The 22,829-nt window shown below is 35.3% G+C and overlaps 1 protein-coding gene across 2 annotated transcripts; it reads right to left on the reverse strand.

Moving 5' to 3' along the window:
• Positions 1–52: 52 nt before the first annotated feature.
• Positions 53–22,146, reverse strand: UBA3 (ubiquitin like modifier activating enzyme 3). Of its 2 annotated transcripts, XM_019661072.1 has the most exons (18): positions 22,053–22,117; positions 21,826–21,867; positions 19,878–19,998; positions 18,337–18,417; positions 14,571–14,653; positions 12,213–12,293; positions 8,268–8,311; positions 7,884–7,948; positions 7,351–7,506; positions 6,427–6,529; positions 6,176–6,289; positions 2,874–2,927; positions 2,334–2,370; positions 2,167–2,248; positions 1,723–1,823; positions 1,538–1,601; positions 1,391–1,445; positions 53–1,072 (listed from the first exon to the last, which is right to left on the reverse strand). In XM_019661072.1, the coding sequence occupies exons 1-18, from the start codon at positions 22,070–22,072 to the stop codon at positions 984–986; spliced, it is 1,392 nt and encodes a 463-aa protein (XP_019516617.1). In that variant the 5' UTR covers positions 22,073–22,117; the 3' UTR covers positions 53–983. The 2 variants fall into 2 exon arrangements, with proteins under 2 accessions (XP_019516617.1, XP_019516618.1); XM_019661073.1 differs by lacking the exon at positions 21,826–21,867 and having other exon boundaries at positions 22,053–22,146.
• Positions 22,147–22,829: the final 683 nt, after the last annotated feature.

A 22,829-nucleotide genomic window follows, 5' to 3' on the forward strand; every position in this document is an offset into this window, starting at 1 on the left:
TTTTCAGTACTTATGCCTGATTTTGTTTTAAGCCTTAGGTCTTTTTTTTTTGGGGGGGGGGCATTTTAAGAGACCTTAATATAAAAACACAGCTATTCCATTTCATTACAGTATTATGTTAGAGCAAATTAAATTAAATCAGTAGATATTTACTGTGGCAAAAGTATTAATTCAGGTGCCATAAAAATTTTGTCTTAGTAATTCTGCTACACATCTAAAAATTATTCCTGCATTCCTACAGAACTACTTACTATCCTTAACATATTTTTAAAAGTTTCAGTGAGAACAGACAACATATGATTTTATTAATAAATAGTGTGAAAGCATCAGTGATAACTATTTAAACATTAAATTCTTTTAAACATCCATGTCTTGGTTTTAATGTTATGCATATTAACCTCTATAGCACTACAAGTAAACACATGAAAATATTTCCCATTTCCATGCACAGGTATTCAGCTATAATAGCATTTATAAATGCTATGGACAGGGTAACCTTTGCAGTAATTAATATTCATTTGACAGCCACAATTAGGTGAATATTAAATAAACAACATCCATGCTTTAGATATCAAGTTTTAACACTGAATATTATTTAGCTTAATTTTCTTATTTTCTTTAAAGGGACATCTTCTGTATATGTGGGTGCTCAAATGAAAACTGAGGAATGCATTCTCTGACCATAATAACAAAATTCACACACAAGAAGGTGTTTGCCTCCTCCTCTAAAAGAAGCAATACATTTGCTCATAATCTCTCTCTCTAGGCATCATTTCCCATATTATTAATGAAAATGCTTACAAGCACCACCCCCCAAATTCTGTCTTCAAGGGAAAGTTATAAAGTTCAAAAAAAGTGGTTCATTATATTAAAAAAAGTAAAATTCCGGCAACACTAATGTAAAAAGGAATCGACTAAATTTCTTAGTATCCACAAAGTACAACATTTCCACAAGTTTTCTATTTTGTGCAGATTTATTTTCCTTAAGAAATAAAATGAAGTTTGAACAGTACAGTCTGTGGTGTGGTGACATCCGCAACTGCCAGTTCTTGTCCATCAACAAGTCCCAATTCTAAAATAGAAAAAGCATAATTAACTCAAGCAAAACAAAATCTCAACAAAAACGATCACACACACAACACAAAAGCTTGAGTATCATTGTCGAGATAAACATCAAAATCCAGTTTTCTTTAATCAAGGCAATATTATACTTGATTTCTTAGATTTTTATATATTCTTCTAAAAGAGCAATTAATTATGGTTTCTAGACATAAATAATTATATCATCATTTGAAGGTATTAAGAGCAAATTGAAAGGCCTTTGTTACTTTCACTCCATCCCCCCAAAGAAAAGAAGACATTGATTAGTAAATATACTCATTTAAAATACCTTTCAATGTCTTGGAGAGATTTGGCCTTGTTCGTTCTTCAATAGAGGTGACTGACTAGAAAACAAAATTTTAATGTAAAGCACATTAAATAAAATTAAACTTTTAATCTAATTTTGTGAAAGAAATAAAAACTGAACACTTATCACCTGTAAATAAAGTGTTCTGTTTTTTCCCTCTAATGTGGCTGTGATGGCTGGAGATTTCATCTGCCTAAATATGAGGAAAAAAGAAAAAAAAAAAATCAAAGATCACTTTTTAGAAAACAATTCTAGGTTTTAAAGTTTTAAAATCTCAAAAATTATTCTACATAACAAAAATCCAGAACACTTACAGAGAAGCACTATTGGTTAGATAATCCAAAACCTCCTGTAGTTTAGCTGATGGAGAAAACTGAATATTTTGTGGAAGCTGGCTACAAGCTGGGCAGTTTTCCTACATATATAAAACACAATAAATCACACTGGCACATGAACCAATAATAGTCTTTATAACAACAAAATGAAATCAAATTGTTTTATAACCACGCATATTTTCTATGAACAAATTCTTAAGCTTTAAAACCTGCCTTTCATTATAGGCCATTTTTCCTAAATTATTTTGCTACATCGCATTTATTTCAGGCTGTACTACAAAAGATGTATAGTAAGTAGGGTTCTGGAAGTTAGAAAATACTTAGGGTGTGGGCAATTTCATTCATATTTCTAACCAGTAATTAATATTTAAAAATCAAGGTATGCACGATCAAAGAAGTTTTCATTAGTATACTACTACTAACCTTTCTTTCTGCTTCAAATGTGTATGTGTACAGTCCATCTACATCATTGAATACCAAGTAATTATTAAGGGGAATATATGCACTGTAATGAAAAAATGTCCATCTTTATATAATTGAGCCAGATCAAAACAGAGATTTACATACTTATTAAAAATGAAACTCATTACCTTGTGGCTATTTTAAAAACCTCAGTGGCACACACAGCTGAAGAGGGGAGAAAACAAAGAAGCTTTAGCTCAATGAAAATTAGGCATTTAAAATTAGAAGTTTTTAAAAAGTTGTAAATCAGAAGAGATAAATTTACAAGGCTATTGATTAAAAAATAGATTAACATATATATTTTTTTCTTTTTAAAAACAGAAAAAGTTAACAGATTTTATATTTGTTTTGTATAATCCAAGTGACAGAATAACATTACATATTTCATTCCTCTTCTTTGGAATAATGAGCAGCCTGTTATACTGATTAAAAAGAAGTGGTACTAAAATGTCCCCTTATGCAGAGCACTTTATGACATAATGAAAGACAAAATATATACAAGGCCCAATAGCTTATTCTTTTTTGGACAGCTTAGTTATACCACCCACCCAAGAAGATATCAAATTTCTAGAACACCAGTTTTCTGACATAAGTAGCTGTAGAAATGTCAATTTAGATATTGAATCAAAAAAAGAAAACAAAATTATGTAGTGGCCTTTTTTCCTCACCTGCAATGACTGCATTTGTGGAAGCTACTGCAGGAATGATTCGTTTTACTACCCCTGAAAAAATATACTTATTAAAACATGGTCATTTCTTTTAAAACGCAGATATCTTAAGTTAGACAATATGATTATTAAATATAATTTTCTATAATTTGACTTATCAGGCTTTCAAGTCACAAGATAGACTTAAGTTTAACAGTGAAGCAATCTTCTCTCATATTCCCATCATTTTATAGCATGTTCAGAATCTTAAGGAAGTTACATTAGCAAAGGAAAGTAAACTCTTCACTAAGCTTCATATAAAGATGAGGCAATACTGTAACAATAGCTAACAATCGGAGTGTTTACTGTTTCCAGGCACAGTGTGAAGATTAAATAGATATTACAGGCCCACATTATCTTCATTTCACTCTACAACTTGCACTACACAAAATGTTAAACATAGTTCTCTATTTCTACCCTACTTTTTTCATATCAGTATTCAGATTTAGGAATGAACAAAGCCCCACCTTAAACAATTTTTTTAAGTACAAAATAAATATTCTATTTTATAACTATATTTGAATTCTTCATTTTAGAAAACAAAAACTTTAAAGAAAAGTAGCCTTATTATTTTGGAGTGTAAGGAAGCACTGAAAGATGTGACTTCCAGTGCAGACAGGTTTGAAAACTTCAGGACAAAAGGCAAATATGTAAGAAGACATGAAAGAAAGATAGTTAAGAAGTCTGGAAAGCTGTTTTTAAAGTTAATTCTGACCATATAACTACGTCTAATTTCAGAAAAGGAGAAATAGGGAGGAGCTAACCTCCTGATGGTTAAACTGGCAGCTCTCCAGTAAACCACATATTGGAGGATATACTGAAAGGAGGAACAGGCAGTCACAAACAGTGAGGAGTGGAAGAGACTGTCCAATGAGAGCACTGCCCAAATGATAAAAGGCTCTCTCCATCCCACACCCCTCAAGAAAGCTGGATTTCACTTCCCATTTTGCTTCTGTACTACTTGTCAAGGCCCTCAATCACCATGCTGCAGAGCACACACCAAACCCTGCTCAAAGTTATATGGAAGGACGAATGAGACTACATACTGAAATGAGTTCACAGTTCCTGATCAGGACTAACTGAATTCATTTGTTAATTCAGACCATTACTAAATGGGCACTATATGCCAGACAGTATTCTAGGTGTTATGCACAGCAACAGTGAAAACAATCACCTGCTCTTATAGAGCTTTCCTTCTGGTGAGGGAGATAACACACAAGTAAATGCATAGGAAGATTTCAGAGACTGAGGAATTCTATGAAGAAAGTAAAACAAGGCATGTGTTAAGAGTTGACAATAGTAGCAGCAGTCCATTAGTCTGGATGGTCAGGGGAGACCATTCTGAGAAGGTGACAATTTGGGCTGAAACCTAAACCATGAGAAAGACCCAGCCATGCAAAGACCTAGAGAAAGCGCATTTCTACAGAGTCAACAGCAAGGGCAAAGGCCCGAGAACAGGGATGTATGAGAGTGTAAGTATGAAATACTCCTTGCATAGAAAAATGAGGCTACCATTAGTTCTGAGCAATTATAAAAAGGGAAAACAGTAAATGGCTAAGAAGTCATTTTCAGTTGAACGATAGGGAGAACTGGTTGATACCCGAGGGGTAAGCAGCCAGTCTTGAGGGGATCTAAGGAAGAGCAGTCCAGGCATGAGTATCTCTAATAGAACTCTAAGGTGGGAATGAGGTTGCTGTGTTCAAGGAACACAGAACAGGTCAGAAGAGGGGGCATGCAGGAGCAACAAATAGTGTGTAAGAACGGAACCTGCAAATGATATTACTAAAACCTCAGCACAAGGAAATAACCACAGAAGAGAAATGGCAGAGTTTCACTAAAAAGTTCTTTCCTGGGAACTCGGTGGTGATCTTGGACAAAATTCTAGAAAGGATGAACTGTGAGTACCTAGACTAGGAAGCATTGCTCATGAAAATTGAGCATTATGATTGTTCACTGAAACAAGTTACATTGGACTAGTCTCATTTCGTTACTATGATTAGCTTGGCAACCCAGGGAAATGTGGAAGACAGTATATCCAGGCTTCAGTAGAATACCCGGAAAGGTCTTTCATGACATCCTTGTGAACAAGACAAAGAAATATGAAGTACTACTCAAGGAGGTCTGATCAACATAATAAGATAAACCTAAAATTTAGGGCCAGACCAGAAGTATGATTCAGAGGTCAATTCTCTGCCATTTCAGTCTTAATTTTTTTAATTATTTGTTAAAGAGATAAAGGATATGATTATCAAAACAACAGATGAAATGAATTTAGAAAGAACAGATAAGTTGGCAGGCATAAAAGAATATATAAGAGAAAGAACAGCGGGTTGAATTTAAGAATAAATTTGTAAGAGCATAGATTTGAGTATAAAAATAACAAAATACCATCTCCCCGTGCCCCCTGCCAAACTACCATTATCTACAATAGGCAGATGTGTCTTAGCAATTGCATATGTGGAGAAAACACCTAAATTTTAGTGGGCAATAATCTCAAAAAATCCAAAGTATAATATCAATGTAAACAAGCAAACGAACAACAAAAAACCCTGCTCTCCTCTATGACTGCATCAATTATCAGAATTATCAGAAGGCTATTATCTAAAATAAGACCAATCCTAGACTACTACATTCTAGCCTAATTAAGAGAGGTACAGATAACTGAAATACGGTTAGAGAAAAACAAACAAACTGGTGATTTAAAGTCATGCAACATGTCAAAGGATTAAAGGAACTAGGGAGGCAGTAATACAAGATTTGGAGGGAATGTGATCATTGTTCTCAATGTTAAGTGCTGTACTTAAGAAGGAACTAGATTTATGTATGGTATACCCAGGGACAATACTCAGGTCAAACTAAAGATGGAGATTTCTGCTCAATAGATAGAATAATTGTCTAACAGTCTTGTCCAAATGTGGAACAGACTGCCCCAGGAGGTGATAAGTTGCTCTTCAGTGAAAGATAAAATCATGGATAAGCTAACTTGGATGCAGTAGGGTCTCTTCCAGTCCTAAGTAAATAAGAATCAATGACTAATTTTATTAAAGTCTTCGTAGCTAAGTAATAGTATGGATTCTGCTGAACTCATTTCACTCCTACCAACTTTGGGTTACCTGGAAATTATTATTTCCATTGTACTTTCACTGAACTTCAAATGGATGGTACTGTTTAAAATCACTCATCAATTATTTCTTCCAAAGCATCCCCAGCCCCCCAAAAAGGATCATCCCAAGATCATAATTCATGACAATTAACTGACTTACCTTGAGTGAGTCTATATGTAACACCCCTAATATTATATTGTGATGCTCTCTCTAGGGATTTTTGGAAAATCCACTGAGTATGATCAGGGTCATCTCCATCTAATGGAACCCCTTCTATTAGGGAAAAAAAAGGAGAGGAAGACAGAACGTGTAAATATAAATCAACTTCTTTTTAATGTAATTATTCAAATGAATAATATAGATGAATAAGTATCTTATGTAATTCTGGATTATGAAATCAGGTTTATTACCTCCAAAAGGCTGCTCCTTAGGCCACTGCAGCATCCTTACATACTCAATACAGTGTTCTGGGAGCCTGGGCATGGACGCAATGGTGCACATGGGGAAATTAACCTAGAAACACAGTTGGCCCTCTTTAGTGGATTTAAAACAATGAATTATTTTAAAATGTAACTTCTATTTATGATCTAATTTATAACAGTTTCTTATAATTCATTCTGGCCTTCCACTTAAAGAAACAAAACTGTTATACCATTAATGTCTCTAAAACTAAGAGAAAGCATCTGAGCCACTTCACTTAGGTTGATCTACCTAAAAAAGAAGTTTGCCCTATAGTTAAAAGGTATATAAATTTAACTTAGGCCATGAGAAGACAAGCACGGAATAAACTCTCAAATATGAGCACTCTGTTATGTTTACCTGATATTTAAACCTGAAGGTATAAAATAAAAGCGAATTCACACTTAAATTAATTCCAAGTAGTCATACAATTATTTATATTTATAAATCAAATTCCAACTGTCCTTGAAAGTAGGTATGTAGATTAAAATGATCTTTGGAAAGATCATTCTCATCCCTGGTATCTTTATTTCCCTGAAACAACCACAAGCAAAAACCAAAGAAAACAGATTATAGCTCTTTTCCGACATGTACCTCTATCCCAACATACAATTTTTTAATTGATCCCTTGGTTCCTATTCTCCAAATAAAAAATTAACACGAACGAATTATGAAAATACTATCAAAACTATGATAGTCCATTATCTTTCCTCAAATAGAGCAGAATTTCATATTTTGTCATCTTTCTTCTTAGCATGATTTTTAAAATATGGTTACCCATAATTACAAATCCTACGTATTGAATACACTTAACACTTGAACCGCAATTCTGCCCCAAGACACTATAAAACAGATGCAGGTGCTCTCTGGATTACCTGTGGTGGATACAGTTCCAGCGTGCATTCAATGCAAGCAGTCATTCCCGGCAGGATCACACGGGCATTTCCTTTAAAGCCTTCTGTCCCCCCATCTATCAAAGGGATAATGGAGCTTGGATCTAATACACCATCTTCATAATTTAGAAGCGATATCTAGGAAAATTATTTGAAGGGTTTAAAAGGAAAGGGGGATAAGAATTCAAAAAAAGAAGCATGCTGTCAAGCAATTCGACAAGTCAATAGCATTACTGAGTACTAATATATCAAATCAAGGGATTATGATATTAGCAATTGATGTCCTCACCTGAAAATTAATGACTAACAATAAACAATGAAGTACATGTACTTAAGAAATTAAATAGACTCTGCTTTTTCAAAAATATGATATGCGGCAATAAACAATGAAGTACCGTACACATACTTAATTGAAAATTAAATAACCTCTGGTCAAACATATGATACGCAATTCTAATTTTCAATGTGTGAAGAGCAACAAGAACCTCAGAGAGCCATAACACTAAAGTCTTTACCAGCATGCCATTTATCCATCTTCTGGCTATGATAGAGTCCAATCCACATACTATTAAATGAAATTCTACAAGAAAAAAAAAAAAGCAAGTCTAGTTTTTTAAAGTACCAAGGCAAAATAATTTACTTTCTAAGAAAACACAAAAAAACTCACTTATTACAATACAAACACACATAATTCTTAATCCTTGAATTATCCTTACTCAAGTCAGCATAGAAAAATGTAGTTAATGGTATCAAGAATTACAACAGTGGCATTCTCTTTTAAGTCCATCAGCAACCTTACTGAAAAGCTAATACCAACAGACGAAAGCAACTGAACAGCCTTCAAATAGTAACTAAAAAATAAGATTTAGTGAGAATTTCATTTCCATTGAACAACTTACGTCGATAAAAAGTGTCGTTAAAATCCTGAATCTTGTTGAAATGTCTGAATTTAAGTAAAGGAACTTAAGCTGCGAAATTTGTAATTTGTAAAGTGATTTTGTCAATGACATAAGGAAAAACTTATAAATGTATATTTAAAACAAGTCATAAGTGTTCACAATAGTGGAATTCAAGGAATCTGACAAAAGCAGCACAACCCACTTCCAAACAAAACCTCTTTTCTAACACTCCTCCCCCTAAATCTCATCCATGAACCCCCGTTATCATTGACTGCTATACATTCTACTCTGCTTTAGTTTTTATATAAAATCATAAGCCCTGGGAAAGCAGAATGTATGTATCCTCAACCACCTGCATCAAGCCAAGAGGCAATAAATGTTTAGAGAAGGGGACAAGCACATTATAGTGTCTACTTAGCTGGGTGATTTTAAGTTACTGAAAGCTAATTTAAAAAGAAACAAAAAACAAAAACAGGAGTCTCCAAAACATTTTTCAATTGCTGATGATTTGCTATTGCTTTTTTTTTTTTTTTTGGCAGGGGAGGTGCAAAGAGGTATAAATTCTTTCTTCCTCTCTCTTTTTACCCAGCTAAGTTCTAGCAGCATTCTTCCCCTGCCTGGAAGATGCAAAAGAAATTCCATTCAAAATTTACTGGGTGTGAATGAATCATAGCTCTTCATATTTCATATTTTGCACTTATGTACAAAAAAAAATTGAGTTTAATACATAAATTATACTTATCTAAAATTACAATAATACATTATATGTATTTTAAAAGCAAAATAGAAAAAAGAGGGGCAATATATACCATGCTTACCCTAGAATTTTTATTCCAGTCTACTAATAAAGCTATGAAAAATAAATTCAATACTAGCCTTCACCTAGTCAGACCTCTATTCTTTTTTTTTTTTTTTTAAGATTTTATTGGGGAATTGGGGGTGGGGGAACAGCGTTGGGGAATTGGGTAAGGGGAACAGACAAGTTGCTGTCCTTTTGTTCTTCAGTCTAGTTGTGGAGGACCTTGCCTCACTGGTCCAAGTTGGCACCATCATTGCGCTCTTCCCGGGTGAGGCAGATGGGTCGACGGCCGCTCACGGTGGCTCTTGGCAGCTCAGGCCAGCTGCCGCCCGCTCACGCTGGCTGCCAGCCATTCACGGTAGCTTATGGGAGCCCACCTCAGTTTCACTGCAGGATACGCTGTCGCTGGCGGCTCATAGCAGCCCAGCTCCAGGTTGAGCTGTTGTTCACCATCTTAGCTGTAGAGGGCGCGTCACTGGCCCTCATGTGGGACCCGAACCGGGGTCCCAAGCCAACTCTTCACCAACGTGCCACTCGGCGACCCTCTATTCTTTTTTAATGTTATGCAAACAGTAGGCATAATGCAACTAGAACAGAAAGGTCAAAAGAGAAGCAGAGCAAACACTGGAGGAACAGTGATACGGGACCCAGGAGGCAGACCAAGAAATCCCATATCCTGGATTTCTATAAAATACACAGTTTCCCAGAACTAATAAGGACAGGCAGAGTGTACATACTTTCTTTCTCCCTAACAGGGACCTGTATTTGCATCTTTAAACTTTTTATTTTGAAATAATACAGATTCACAGGGTGTTGCAAACAGTAGAGAGAGCTCCTGTGTGCCTTTCACTGGGATTCCGATGGTTGTATCTTACATTAGTACAATATCAAAACCACGAATGGGACATTGGTACAATGTGTATGTATAACTCTGTCATTTAAAAACATGTAGATTTGTGTACCCTAGTCTAGATATACAACTCTCCATCACCACAACCTCCCTCATGCTGCCCCTTTGCAGTCACACCTTCTCCTGCCCCCACACCATGACCAATCTCTGGCAATCACTGGCTCTCCATCTCTTTAATTTTGTCATTTGAAGAATGTTATATAAATAGAACTAGACAATACACTATCTTTAGAGATTGGCATTTTTCATGTAGCATAATGCTCTTGATATCCGTCCAAGTTGTTACATGTTTCATTAGTTGGTACATTTTAGTTGCTCAGTATTATTCCATAGTATGGCTGTACTAGTTAAACAATTGACATATTGACAGGTATTTTGATTGTTTCCAGTTTTTGACTACTGCAAAGAAAGCTGTTATGAACATACGAGGACACGTTTTTTATGCAGACGTTAAGTATCATTTCTCTGGGATAAATGCCCAGGAATGACACTGCTGGGTCATATGGAAGTGTATGGTTGATTTTTAAGAAAAGTCAAACTATTTTCCAGATAACTATATTATTTTACATTTCCCACCAACAACGTATGAGTAATCCAGCTTTTCTGTACCTTTGCCAGTATTTGTTATTAGTTTTTTATCTTAGCTATTCTAATAGGGGAGTGGCAATAGCTCAATATGGTCATAATTTGGATTTGTTATAGCTAGTGATGTTGAACATCTTTTTGCCATCTTCTTTAGTGAAATATCCCTTCATATTTTTGTCCATTTTCTAATTGCATTGTGTTTTCACCGTTGAGTTTTGAAAGTTCTTTATATATTTTAGATGAGTTGTCAGATACCTGCTTCATAACTATTTTCCAATCTGCAGCTTGTCTTTTACTCCTAACAGGGTCCCTCATAGAGCAAATGTTTTTAATTCTGATGAAGTTCAATTTATCAATTTTTTTCTTTATGGGTCATGCTTTCAATGTGCTCTAAGGACATTTCACCAAGCCCCAGATCCCAAAGATTTTTCTCTTATGTTATCATCCAAAGTTTTAGTTTTACATTTGACACATAAACCTATGATCCATTTTGGTTTACTTTTTGTAATTTTGAGGATTAAGTCGGGATTCAGTTTCTTGCCTATGGATACCCAATTGTGCCACCAATTTGTTGAAGATATTATCCTTCCTCCATTGAATTGTTTTTGCATCTTTGTCAAATATCAATTGGCCATACTTGCATGGGGCTATTTATTTCTGGTTTCTCTATTCTATTCTACTGATCTGTGTCTATCTCTCTGGCAATACTACACAGTCTTGATTTTTGTAGCTATATAATAAGTCTTGAAATTAAATAGTAACTCCTCCCACTTTATTATTTTTCAGCAGTTTCAGGTATTCCTTTGCCTTTCTATATAAATTTTAGAAAAATTTTGTCTGTATCGATAAAAACATTTCCTGGGATTTTGGTACAAATTGTGTTAAACTTGGATACAAATTTGGGTAGAAGTAAAATCTTTACTATGTTGAACTGTCCAATTTTTGAACATGGAATATCTCTGCACTTGTTTAGAACTTTGACTTATTTCATCAGCATTTTGTGGTTTTCGGCATACAAATCCCATGCCTATTTTATTTACACCTAACTTTGTTTTAAGTGGTTGCAAATGGCATTATATTTTAATACAATTGATTTTTGTATGTTGATTTTGTATCCTGTGGAATTTTCTACATAGCAAATACCACCTTCTGAATTTCTATAAAATACTAAAAGTTCCCCTAATCTAAAGGTGTGGAAGCCAACAGAGTGTGAATACTCCTTAAAAATATACCTTTTATAAAAATAAATTGATGCTGACACACTTTCCATTTGGATAATAATATATTGACTGTCTAGTCTGTCTGCTAGTGTAAGGAGACCCAAAGATTAATTGGATCCAGCCTAAGAACTTCCAGTCTAGTAGTGGAGATATGCAATGACACTGAAATTAAGGGTAATAATGCAAAATAAATGACGACACTGGCTACAGAAGCCTAATCTAAAAATTAGGGCAAAAACAATTTCTATAACCTTAAAGAAAAGATTGGAAGGATATATATCAAAGTGTAATCAGCAGTTATCTCAGTATTAAACTTACTGCTGATGATCTTTTTTTTCTCTGATCTGTATTCTCTATGTTAAACACGTCTTTTATAATAAAGAAAAGAAACAAGAGCTTTAAAAAATTAATGTTTTTTGTCAAAAGGATACGGAACTACATTACAATTAGGAACTCTGTCATTAAGAAATTCTGCAGCAACTTCAGCTTTAGGTCTTCCAACATCTTTAGGCCTATAGGAAAAATTATATTTAAATTATCATTCATGATATAAATCTAGATAATCTACATAATTTCAAACATAAAATATCCACATTGAGTTTATCTAGAGAATATTTAGAATATTTTTTCTAAGTATCTGTTATAATTTAGTGTTATTTAACACTACATGTCAACCTTGTTGATGTTCCAAATTAAGTATTTACAAGTACTGACAATTCTAAGTATTTGAAGTCCCCCCGCCCCGCCATATAAAGCATAATAATGACATGATTCTTGGTCATTTCATTATGGCATTTCCCAATGTAGAAAAATTATCCCAGACCTAGAGCCTTCAGAGTATATGCCCTGAACTGCAGAACTTCCAAGTGTTACCATGCAGGTCTTGGCTGAAATATACACAAAGAGACTCATTCTAGGCATGTAAGAACCTTTATTTATCCCTTTCTTCCCATGTGTGCTGATGTAGTTAGTGTCCCATAAGAAGTCATAACCACATTTTTGAACAAGGAATAATTCCAAAGGCATTGTCTAAAATTGCAAACGTCACCAATATTTTCAAGAAGCTAAAAACATAAGGTCTTGAAAGATCACTCTTAGATAAAAGCATAGCTATAGATAGGAAAAGACATGAATTCTCTCTTCTAATCTCATGGCAAATGGTGTTTTCTTTCCTAATATTTCCTCATACTCCATAGAAAACACTCCCTCACATGTACACAGTAAGTGCTCCATTACTACTTTTTCACAACATATTTTTTGTTATACACATAGGTCTATCATACCCAACAGACCAGGAACACCTGGAAGAAAATGACCATATTCTTAACTCTTTGTATTGCTTCATATCTAAGCAGAGTAAACACTAAAAATAAACAAAAAAAATTTTAAATCAATGTGGTTATTAGAGATATTTTATTTAAAATTGGAATTTTAAGGAAAAATACTTTAGCACGTCAATTTTCTTATCTCCAATAAAGCAGTGTCCTTGACTTTAGTGTAAATCAAGGAACTTGATTTCAATACTGCATTCAGCTACTCTGGACAGAGCTCTTCACCAGGTATGTAAAAGGGACAAAGAAAAGTGTCAAGATTCTTTTAAGTTGTAGATTTTATGTGCTTTCACAGTAGAGCCAAAACAAAATAACTCCTAGATTGTTTCTATGGAGACTGTTGGCTCCTCTACCATTCCAGGATTAGGAAATCAGATGGCTCCACCTAAAAACTGCTCCTTGAATAAAATGGCCTTGCACACACATCACCCTTGCTGGACATCTTGATCTAATTATTTAACCTTGAATACAAGTATCTACCCTGAGAGTTGCTCCGAGATTAAATGATGTAATATAGAGCTTTCTTAGAAAGTACTTAATACATCCTAAGCACTCGATAGTTAACTATCATTAAGATCTTCAATCATTATTTTAGTCACAAATTAAAGGGCATGGTCATTATTTTCATAACCAATCAATTCAGTAGTGCTTTTTTTAAAGAACACTTATAACACCAAAATTTGTCAGACCAGCAAGAGCCCAAAAACTTTTCTATAGAGAAAGGAAATTTCAAGGGTTAAGAAATAAACAAACAAAAAATAAATGTAGAGTTCACACTGCAATGACATTTCATTAACTTGACTTAGTTTAACCCAACCTTTAATCTCTTTAAGATTTTCCAAAAGGTAGAGGTTTAATGACTATTCTAAAAGTTAATTTTATCTTTTCTGTTAACCTAAACTTATCCTGCATACCCAGGACTAATTGATTGCTTTCTGTCAGTACCCTAATCACGAGAGAGAGGGAAAAAAAGTCTATTCATTATCTTTCCGTACCCGCAATTCTTTAACTAACAGACAGACACTTTTATCTGGCCACTCAAACCCCTAAATGTTACATGCTAACATCCACTTTCCCTCAGCTCTGCATGTGTCCCACCAACAGTTGTTAAAATCACTTCAATCAAACCATTCCTAGATGATTTTTATATTTCATGTATGTCTAAGGTAATTATCCCTCTTTGTTCCATTGTAATTGCTCCTCGGTTTTCTCTCCTTAAGTTTTCATTTCCTTCCCCTTCTGTAAAAAGCTCCAACTCCATCACAACTTCATCATCCCAGAGTCACCATTCAAAGACTGGCTCCCAAGTCCCCATCAATATATCTCACTAGGGCCTAATATTCCAGCTACTGTTCTCTTATGAAATCACCAGGAGGAGAGCTGAACTCTGTGTCTTCAGAGCACAATCACCCCAAAAGTCACATAAACTTTTTAGAAATTTAAGATATTAAAACTTACCTAAATAAAAACTGCCTATTTAGATTGGAAACATCTATAGTGTCCATGTCTATAACATGAATCTGTCTAAAACCAGACAATGCCTGTGGGAATTAAAAAAAATCCAATTAAGCACAAGTTTCCACATATTTGAAAAACTTAAGGTTTGCAATGTAGTACTAAATCTACAAATTCTCAATAATAAATTCTACATAATTGTATTCGATGGTTAAAGAATCTTACAAGGTATATGAAATTCACAGTTCTTGTAAAGGTAAAAAATGTGTGGCTACTCAGTTTTAAACAGTCTATAGCTAAAAGAGATCAATTCAAAATTTCTACAGTTGTTTTATAATCCCATAAACACACTTGTAAAGTTTGTTCCTTTGCTGCTGTTATATACTTTAATTTTACTAGTCTTACTAATTAACTGTACTTACTATTATTTTTCAGAATATTGTTAAAAACAACTCATATAAACTTTACCTTAGTTGATATAACATTAGCATGCCACGATTCAGAAATAACCATTATAAGATATACAATATAAATACACACACATAGGCATACTGCACATGTAGTAGGAATATCTTAAAAGTACTGAGTAAAGAACAAACAATCAAAACAGCTAGGGAAAAATAAAAAACTATTCTGTTTCAATGCTAATATAATGAATTCTAACGGTATAACCACTGCTCAAATTTACCAGAAGCAAAAGATGAAAAAAAATAAGACATTAATTAATTATGCTTTTATAGTCTTGGTCAGTTTACTTTAGTGATCAAAATGAATCACTTGTCAATAATTTTCCCAGTCTTCTGCCCCTCTCTGTAATGAGAGAACCTCAAAACAGTGGTCCATACTTGTTTTCTCAAGCTCCTTTCTTGCGCTTAGTTTAATTAAACAAGCTTCCACTCCCACCACTCTACCAAAAACTACACGTCAAAATCACCAGTGAACTCCATATCGCTACCTCCAATGACTAACTCTCAAGTCTCTCTGACCTTCCCCATCTGTAACATTTGGCACTGTGTGGATCAGCTGCTTAAAATACATTCTTCACTTGGTGATCACACTCATAAGAATTTGAACACTTTAAAAAAATTGGTTCCTAGGAATTTTCCTCCTACTTGACAGGCCAGAATTTGGAGTGTGCTTGTGCTTAGTTCTGGTAATCTCAGACAGTCTTATAAGAGAAAGCATCATTCAACAGACATCTCAAACTCAAGTTTCCAAAACCAAACTCAATGATCCTTGCTCAACAGCACGGCCAAATCTTTCCTTCCCAAGTCTCCTTCTTTTCAGTGAATGCTAATTCCATCTTTTCAGTTGCTCAGGGCAAAACCCTTGTGTGTCATTCCTGACTCATCTCTTTTCTCTCATGTCCCACAACCAATCCATTAGCAAACGCTGGTGACTCCATCTCCAAAACATATCCATAATCTGACTGTCTTTCACCACCTACAATGCTACCACCCTGGTCCAAGTCACTATCATCTCTTGCCCAGATGACTGCAACAACCTCCTAACTAGCCTCTCAGCTTCCTCCTATATTCTTCCTTTAGTCCTTTTGCAATACATCAGCCACAGTGATCCAGGTTAAAGGTCAGATCAAGTCAACTCATCAGCTTAAATCTCCCCAACAACTGTCTGATACGGAATAAAAGGCTAAGTTCTCATAGTAACCTCCAAAGCCTTTTGTGATATTCACTTCAATTCCCTCCATCTCCCATTACTTCTCTGATATTCTCTCCGAAAATGCTCCCCCTTGCCCACTTCTGCTTTAGCGATAGTGACCTCCTTACTGTTCTGGAACATAACAGTCAAGCTCCCACTTCACAGCTTCTGTATCTGTTCCCTGTCTAGAATGTTCTTGCTCACCTTTTGTTCAAATAGTACCGTTTTATAAACCCTCTCCATTCCCACCAGGCCACCTATCTTCCAACCACCCTGTCTGCCTTTATTATCATCTGACATACAATAGTATGTGTCTTTCTCCTTCCACTAAAATCTAAGCCCCACAAACACAAACACCTTTCTGTATTGTTCAGTTTAGCATCTAAAATAGTGCCTGGCATATGGAGGAGGAGACAATAAACATTTGCTCAAGCAGTATTAATGCCCTCTTCTTTTTTTTAGAATGAGCCTTGGGGGTCTTACAATCAATTTTGAAAAAGATGTATATTTCTTATGTACTTATATCTGAAATAAGCAACATTAGAAGTGGTAAAATTGAAAACCCTTAGTTTTCTTCTTTTAGGTAAGAGGTTATTACAAAGCAATAAATAACATGGCCACTCCTAAAGTTGCTTGATGACTACTCCTCAGATATAATCTCCAATGACTTTACATTTAAAATTAGTATATATCACATTTGCAAATAACAGCTTCAAAATGGAAAAAATTAAGCATTAGGGGACTTGTGCATGCAATGCCTACCGAAACCACTCATCCTTTCCTTCTAGGACTCTTTGTCTCTCACTCTGCTAGAGTATTTATGTCTGATAAGGTTCTGTCGTTTTGGCAAAAACCATCCCCCCACCCCCCTCCGCCCCGAGAACATTATACACACTGCTATTTATTTTGTGTGAGAATTATCTCCCCAATGAAACTTCAAATTCATTATGGACAGAGACCATGATGATCTACAATCCCCCCAGAACCCAGCACAGTACTAAGTACCATGAAGTATATTACGTTTTTAGTTTCACTAGGAGTGACATTAGTATTTCCTAGCAAAATTAATGTGGCTGTTTATATTTAAACTTTAGTCCCATTGCCGACTTTTTAGGTCCTTCATCTGGTTCTTTTATTTGCTTCATTTTCTAAGGAGTCTACTCCAGCATTCCCACTTTTCTGTATACCAACGAGAAGCCTGGCATATATCAACTCTAAATCATTTCTCCTCCTATCCATTTTGGTTATGTAAACTGATGCTTATTTTTCTTAAAAAAAAAAAAAAGAGCTACTTTGTGGTTATCGGAAGTCAATGGAACCAATTACTTAAATCACAAATTATGGATTTCCAACCAGTACATAAAAGTTTCACTAAATAGTGGCCTTCTCTTAAAATGTTATTCATTAAAAATAAATTGATAAAAAAAAAAGGTTCCGCTTTCCCAAACTTTATGGGTCTATCATCATATTGTCATCAAATATTAGTCTGAGTAGGTCACGTAATGACCTATGGTTCAGTGAAAAGAACAGTTGACTAAGAATTGAAGACCTGGATTAGATTCCAGGTCCATCACTCTAATCCAGAAAAACTTGGGCAAGTCATTTAACTTCTCTGAACCTCAGTGTCTCCTTCTATATCAAAGGAGCCAGTGCCCTACCCACTTAAGTGGGTGATCTTAAGGTACGAAAGAAATAATGAATTATTTGAAATTACATGTTAAAATATGAATGATCAGTTTTGTTATTTATTTCACTGAAATTAATGAGCTCTTTGCAAGACGAAACACAAAGATTTCTTTGATAAAAAGCAAAGAAGAAAATAGAAGAATTTATATCAATGACTTTATAGTAAAGAACTTTAGAATTTAAAAAATTCCAAAGTTATATCATCATTCTAATTACTGTCTGGAATCTGACCTGCTAAAATTATCTAACAAAAGCTCAAGACAATGGTTAACAATCATAATAAAGAAATTTCCTAGTATGACAGAAAAGGAAAATTATCACAAAGGAGAAAAAAACACATATTTTGATATATATATAGATATATATATATACATATATCTATATATATATATCTATATATATACACACATATAATATATATTACCAGGTTTTTCAGGAGCTCACATCCTAAACCGCCAGCTCCAATGACTAGAACTTTACATGTATCTAACAAAAACTGGAGAGACTGTAAAAAACGAAAAGGCATATTAAAATCTAGTTGATAAAAACCATAAATACCATCAATACAACAAGCCATAACAGTTTCTGATGTTTCCATGAAAAATGCAAATAAAGATACAGAACAGACCTATTTAATAAACTCTTCTAAATTTATGAACAAGGTAGAACCAGAAATTCTATAACCCTAATGATTTCAGAGCATTTCAATTTTAATGTTTTTAAATACTTTTATTGAATGAAATTAAAAAGCCATTTTTAACAAGAAAAACTATGCCTAGCTAAAGATTATCCTTTTGTAACTTTGAAAAAGGATGGAAAACATCAGGTTCATTCTTTAACTGACTTCCTAAAAATAGAAAAGTGTGAAAATCTTTTTTTTTTTTTAGCTGAGCCATCCTGCTACCTATTGGTAGCTCAGCAGCTGCTCAGCTCGGGCTGGACTCGAACCGCTGTTGCTCAGAGCTCAAACTCTTGAGCGAGCTCTTAATCAACTGAGCCACTCGGCCGGCCCTGAAAATCTTAAGAACAGAGGATCAAGCATTGCACAGGTGTTTAAAGGTCTTAAGAAAAAAGAAAATAATAACAACATTGGCTTTTGAATATAGTGAGTGAAACTTATAAAACATGAGATGGCAGGAAGAAAAAAAACAGATAAAATTCTTAGAAAATTGCATCAACAGAAATATAATTTAAAACAATCACTTAATAAAAGTATCGTAAATTATCAGGCCAAAAAAAAAATCAGAAGCACAAGAAAATATGGTAGGATCCAAACAAAAGCCAGAGTATTGCTAATTCTGTCCCAAGATTAAAGGAGAGAAAAGTTATTCAGATGAGACACTGTGTCAAACCCAAGAGTTTGCAACTTAACTTTAGGAGTAGCATAATATTTCTATTTCAAAACAATATCTCTTTAAAAATTATAAATACCTTTTTCTACCTTGTAAAAAAAAAAAGTTTTGGCTAATTGAACAAATTCTTTAGGTCAGACACTATCAGTCCAAAATTCTATTCCTCTATCATACAGCAGTCACATAATTTTTAACATACAATTAGTTATATTCAATCCTAAGTAAAGATGCTCATTTCAACTAAATTTCAAAATTTAAACAAGCACATCTAAATTCCTATTAAAATTAATTTCTCATAGTAAGGCTAAAAAGGGGTATGTCTCAGAAATCATTTAAACTGGAATTTAAAATGAAGTGTAAAATAGAATTTTAAACGAGGTTACAAAGTTATTTTACTTGAAAAAATTTCAACATATTACATGAGAAATGCAAAAATAACTCAAATATTTAATCATTTAAATAAAACCAGTTGCAAATATTCAATTTAGTATTTCAACTTATACAATTGTATGAGTATTTTAATTATTGTAAGAACAAATGAAAAAGAAAACATTTTGTTATTTTTGATACATAAAACTATTAGAGGAGTTATTTAAAAATAAATGTTTCTCACTTCAGTGCTCGGTTCGAAATCAGGGTGTGTGAAGGGTCCAGATCGCTCGAGGAACTTCTTTACATGGTTCCAGCGACCTTCCCAGTCTCCAGTGTCCCCACACCCACCATCAACAGCCATTCTGCATAGAACACAGTAAATTCAGCTGCAAAGGTCAGTATGAAAAAGCCACACCTACAACTATTATGGTTTTCCCAAATGAAAAGGTAACCACACCAGACCTGCTCAAATAAAAAGGGGAAATATTTAATGTGGTTATGCTTATGCTTTTAACTTTTTTCTTTGCTATTATAGTTTATTTAAAGTTAAGAACTGCACGTGTTTGATGAAATAAGTCTACATGCTCCTGGATTCCTAAAGCAAGCCAAATCAAACTTGGGATATTGTTTAATCAGTAAGAAACGGGCTTTTCTATATTTGGAATTTACAAAAGGTCACTGCAAACTTCCCCAATCTGCTTCTTCAACACACTTGGATCAGGAAATATCGATTATAAGAAAAAAATAAATAACCTAACTCCACTTTCAGAATTGTGATGCTTCAAATCTAGGACTCATTTCCAAGTATGAAAGGTGTGATTTTAAAATCATTTTGATGAGAAGAATTTTTACACATTTTTTTTCTCTGAAACAGAGTTCCCAATTTTCAAAAAAGAATCTCTTAATACTATGAAATGGTTTTTGTTGCCCCTGAACATAGAAAGTTTTCGGTTACGATTATGCCACAGATAGGCATTACCATCTAGAAACCTTTTAGAACTGAATAAGATGGAATTCTTCCAACAAAATACATGTACGTATTTCCCACTCAGTGTAGAATTCATGTTTGGTTGTGATTCTTTTTTAATTTTCAAATTTCGTATAACCCCACAATTCCTACCTTCGAATACATTATTAATATCCAATTTTTACAAAAGGGACCAAGAAGTGTTGTCTAGCAGTAATGACCATAGGTTTTGATGTCATAGCTGGGTTTGGTTCTACAATTAATAGCATTGTGACCTTGAGCAGATTACTTAACAGCCATAAACCTCCTCTGTAGATTGTTTATACTTACTTAAGGTCAGAATGAGGGTAGAGATAATCTACAGAGGCCTTAGTATAATACTTGGCATACAGTAAGCATTCGAACTTTGTCATTTTAAGCAAAAGTCGAAAGGAAATGAAAGGTGGGAAGGAATGTAAAATTGTTTGTCACTCCAGTCCTCTAGCAATTGAAATTCAACTTTCTGAGATACATAAAGGCTCTGGAGCACTGCTAATGGTATTTGACACAGAAATTACTAACTCACCACACCCACTACAAGTGGACTTTCTTCCCCTCCCATGTAGGCAGGAGCCAAAATGTGGGTTGGTCAGGTTGGAAAACACTGTTGTTAAATGTGTCTCACCCCACAAAACTAAGCATCGGATAAGAAACATAGTGTGTAACAAATAGGCAAAATAAGATCTGTGGAGTCAACACACTCTTTTAAGTCAATTATTCTGCAAAAATGATTGCCGTGCTTAGTACTGTACCACACAGAGTTCTCATAGAAAGTCTGCAAATACTATTGTCTCAGTGTTTACGAAAGGCCAAAACCGGCCTAGGGTCCATTTCGTGTGTTTAAGATTCCCTTTTCACAAGGTCACGTCTCTGACAATTTGGGATGGAGGAAGATGGGGGCGCAAGGGTCCTTCCGCTAGACCTTCAGGTCAAGCACCCGGCGGGCGCGTGCAGGACCTGCGGCGGTGCACTCCGGGCCGGCGCCCGCCTGGGACAGAGACCAAGAGCGGCCGGCCGGGCCCCTGGGGCTGCAGGACGGGGGTCAGGGGATGAGGCCGCGCGGCCTGCGCACTGGGTGCCCCCCTCCCAGCCCCCCGGGCCCGCTGCGGCTGGTCCCCTAGGCCTGGGGTGGGGGGGAGGCGGGGGTCCCCGGAGAGGGCCCCGGCCTCCCGGCAGCACTAACTTCTCAGCCAGCAGCTCCTCTATTCTCCTTCTTTTCTTCTCCCTAAAAGAAAGAGAGAATAAAAGAAGGGTCAGCATCACGCTACGTATTGGGCGCCGCGAGAGGATGGGCGGCGAGGGGACGGGGCGGGGGGTGGGGGGACCCCGGGTGGAGGCGGCGACCGCCCACCGCCACGCTCTCTCACAACCCAGCCCGGTCAGGCGCGCCTGCAGAGCCCGGGTACTTACGGCTCCTCGCCATCCGCCATATTGTTCTCCGCCTCTTCCCAGGTGCCCCTACGGCGGGCGGGACCAGGCTTGGGGGCGGGGGCGGGGCCCGCGGGGGCAGGGCTGTCTTTGCTGACGCTCCCGCGTATTTGAAAGGCTTTAGCTGTAATTATAATCTTAATTTATTATACTAAATTAGCGAAATCTTATCCAGTATATAGTTAGGCTGCGTGAAAAATCTCTATGTAATACATTAAATGTTTATATAATTTATGTGTCATTAATTATATAAAATGGCATATTCTATGAAAAAAAAAACCCTGGAAGAGCCACCCAAATATGCCAGAGCTTTCATCTGAGGCGAAGCATCAGGGGAATTTTCACTTTCTACTTCTGAGGATGGTTCCAACATCTTTGCATAAAGGTACTCACTTTAATAGTAAAGCTTTCCACCTGCCGAGTGGCTCAGTTGGTTAAGAGCTTGAGCAATTGGGTGCCTGGTTCGATATCCAGCCTGAGCTGAGCTGCCAACAGGTGGCAGGATGTCGCAGCTAAAAAAAAAAAAAAAGTAGAATTTTTCTATATCAGTTTATAGGTGTGGGATAAAGATATTTTCTTTCTTTGTTAATATGAATATTAATATTATAGTGTTACATTCTGTCAGATAAACTCAGTGGAAAAGAAGCTAAATTGAAGTAACTTTTTTTATGAAAAAAATTTAATATTTAGGTACATAGAAGAAAAATATAAAGAAAAAAAAAGCACAAAAATTTAAGAATAATTTAGACCATCCATGAT

Source organism: Hipposideros armiger, unplaced genomic scaffold (genome assembly GCF_001890085.2).
Source record: "Hipposideros armiger isolate ML-2016 unplaced genomic scaffold, ASM189008v1 scaffold_334, whole genome shotgun sequence".
Classification (NCBI taxonomy): domain Eukaryota; kingdom Metazoa; phylum Chordata; class Mammalia; order Chiroptera; family Hipposideridae; genus Hipposideros; species Hipposideros armiger.

Coding starts and splice junctions, on each gene's coding strand:
- UBA3 (XM_019661072.1), bottom strand. CDS start 22,072: ATGGCGGATGGCGAGGAGCC. Junction 2,249..2,333: donor GTTTTTAAAATAGCCACAAG/GTAATGAGTTTC, acceptor TTTTCATTACAG/TGCATATATTCCCCTTAATA. Junction 1,824..2,166: donor CATTTGAAGCAGAAAGAAAG/GTTAGTAGTAGT, acceptor TTATATATGTAG/GAAAACTGCCCAGCTTGTAG.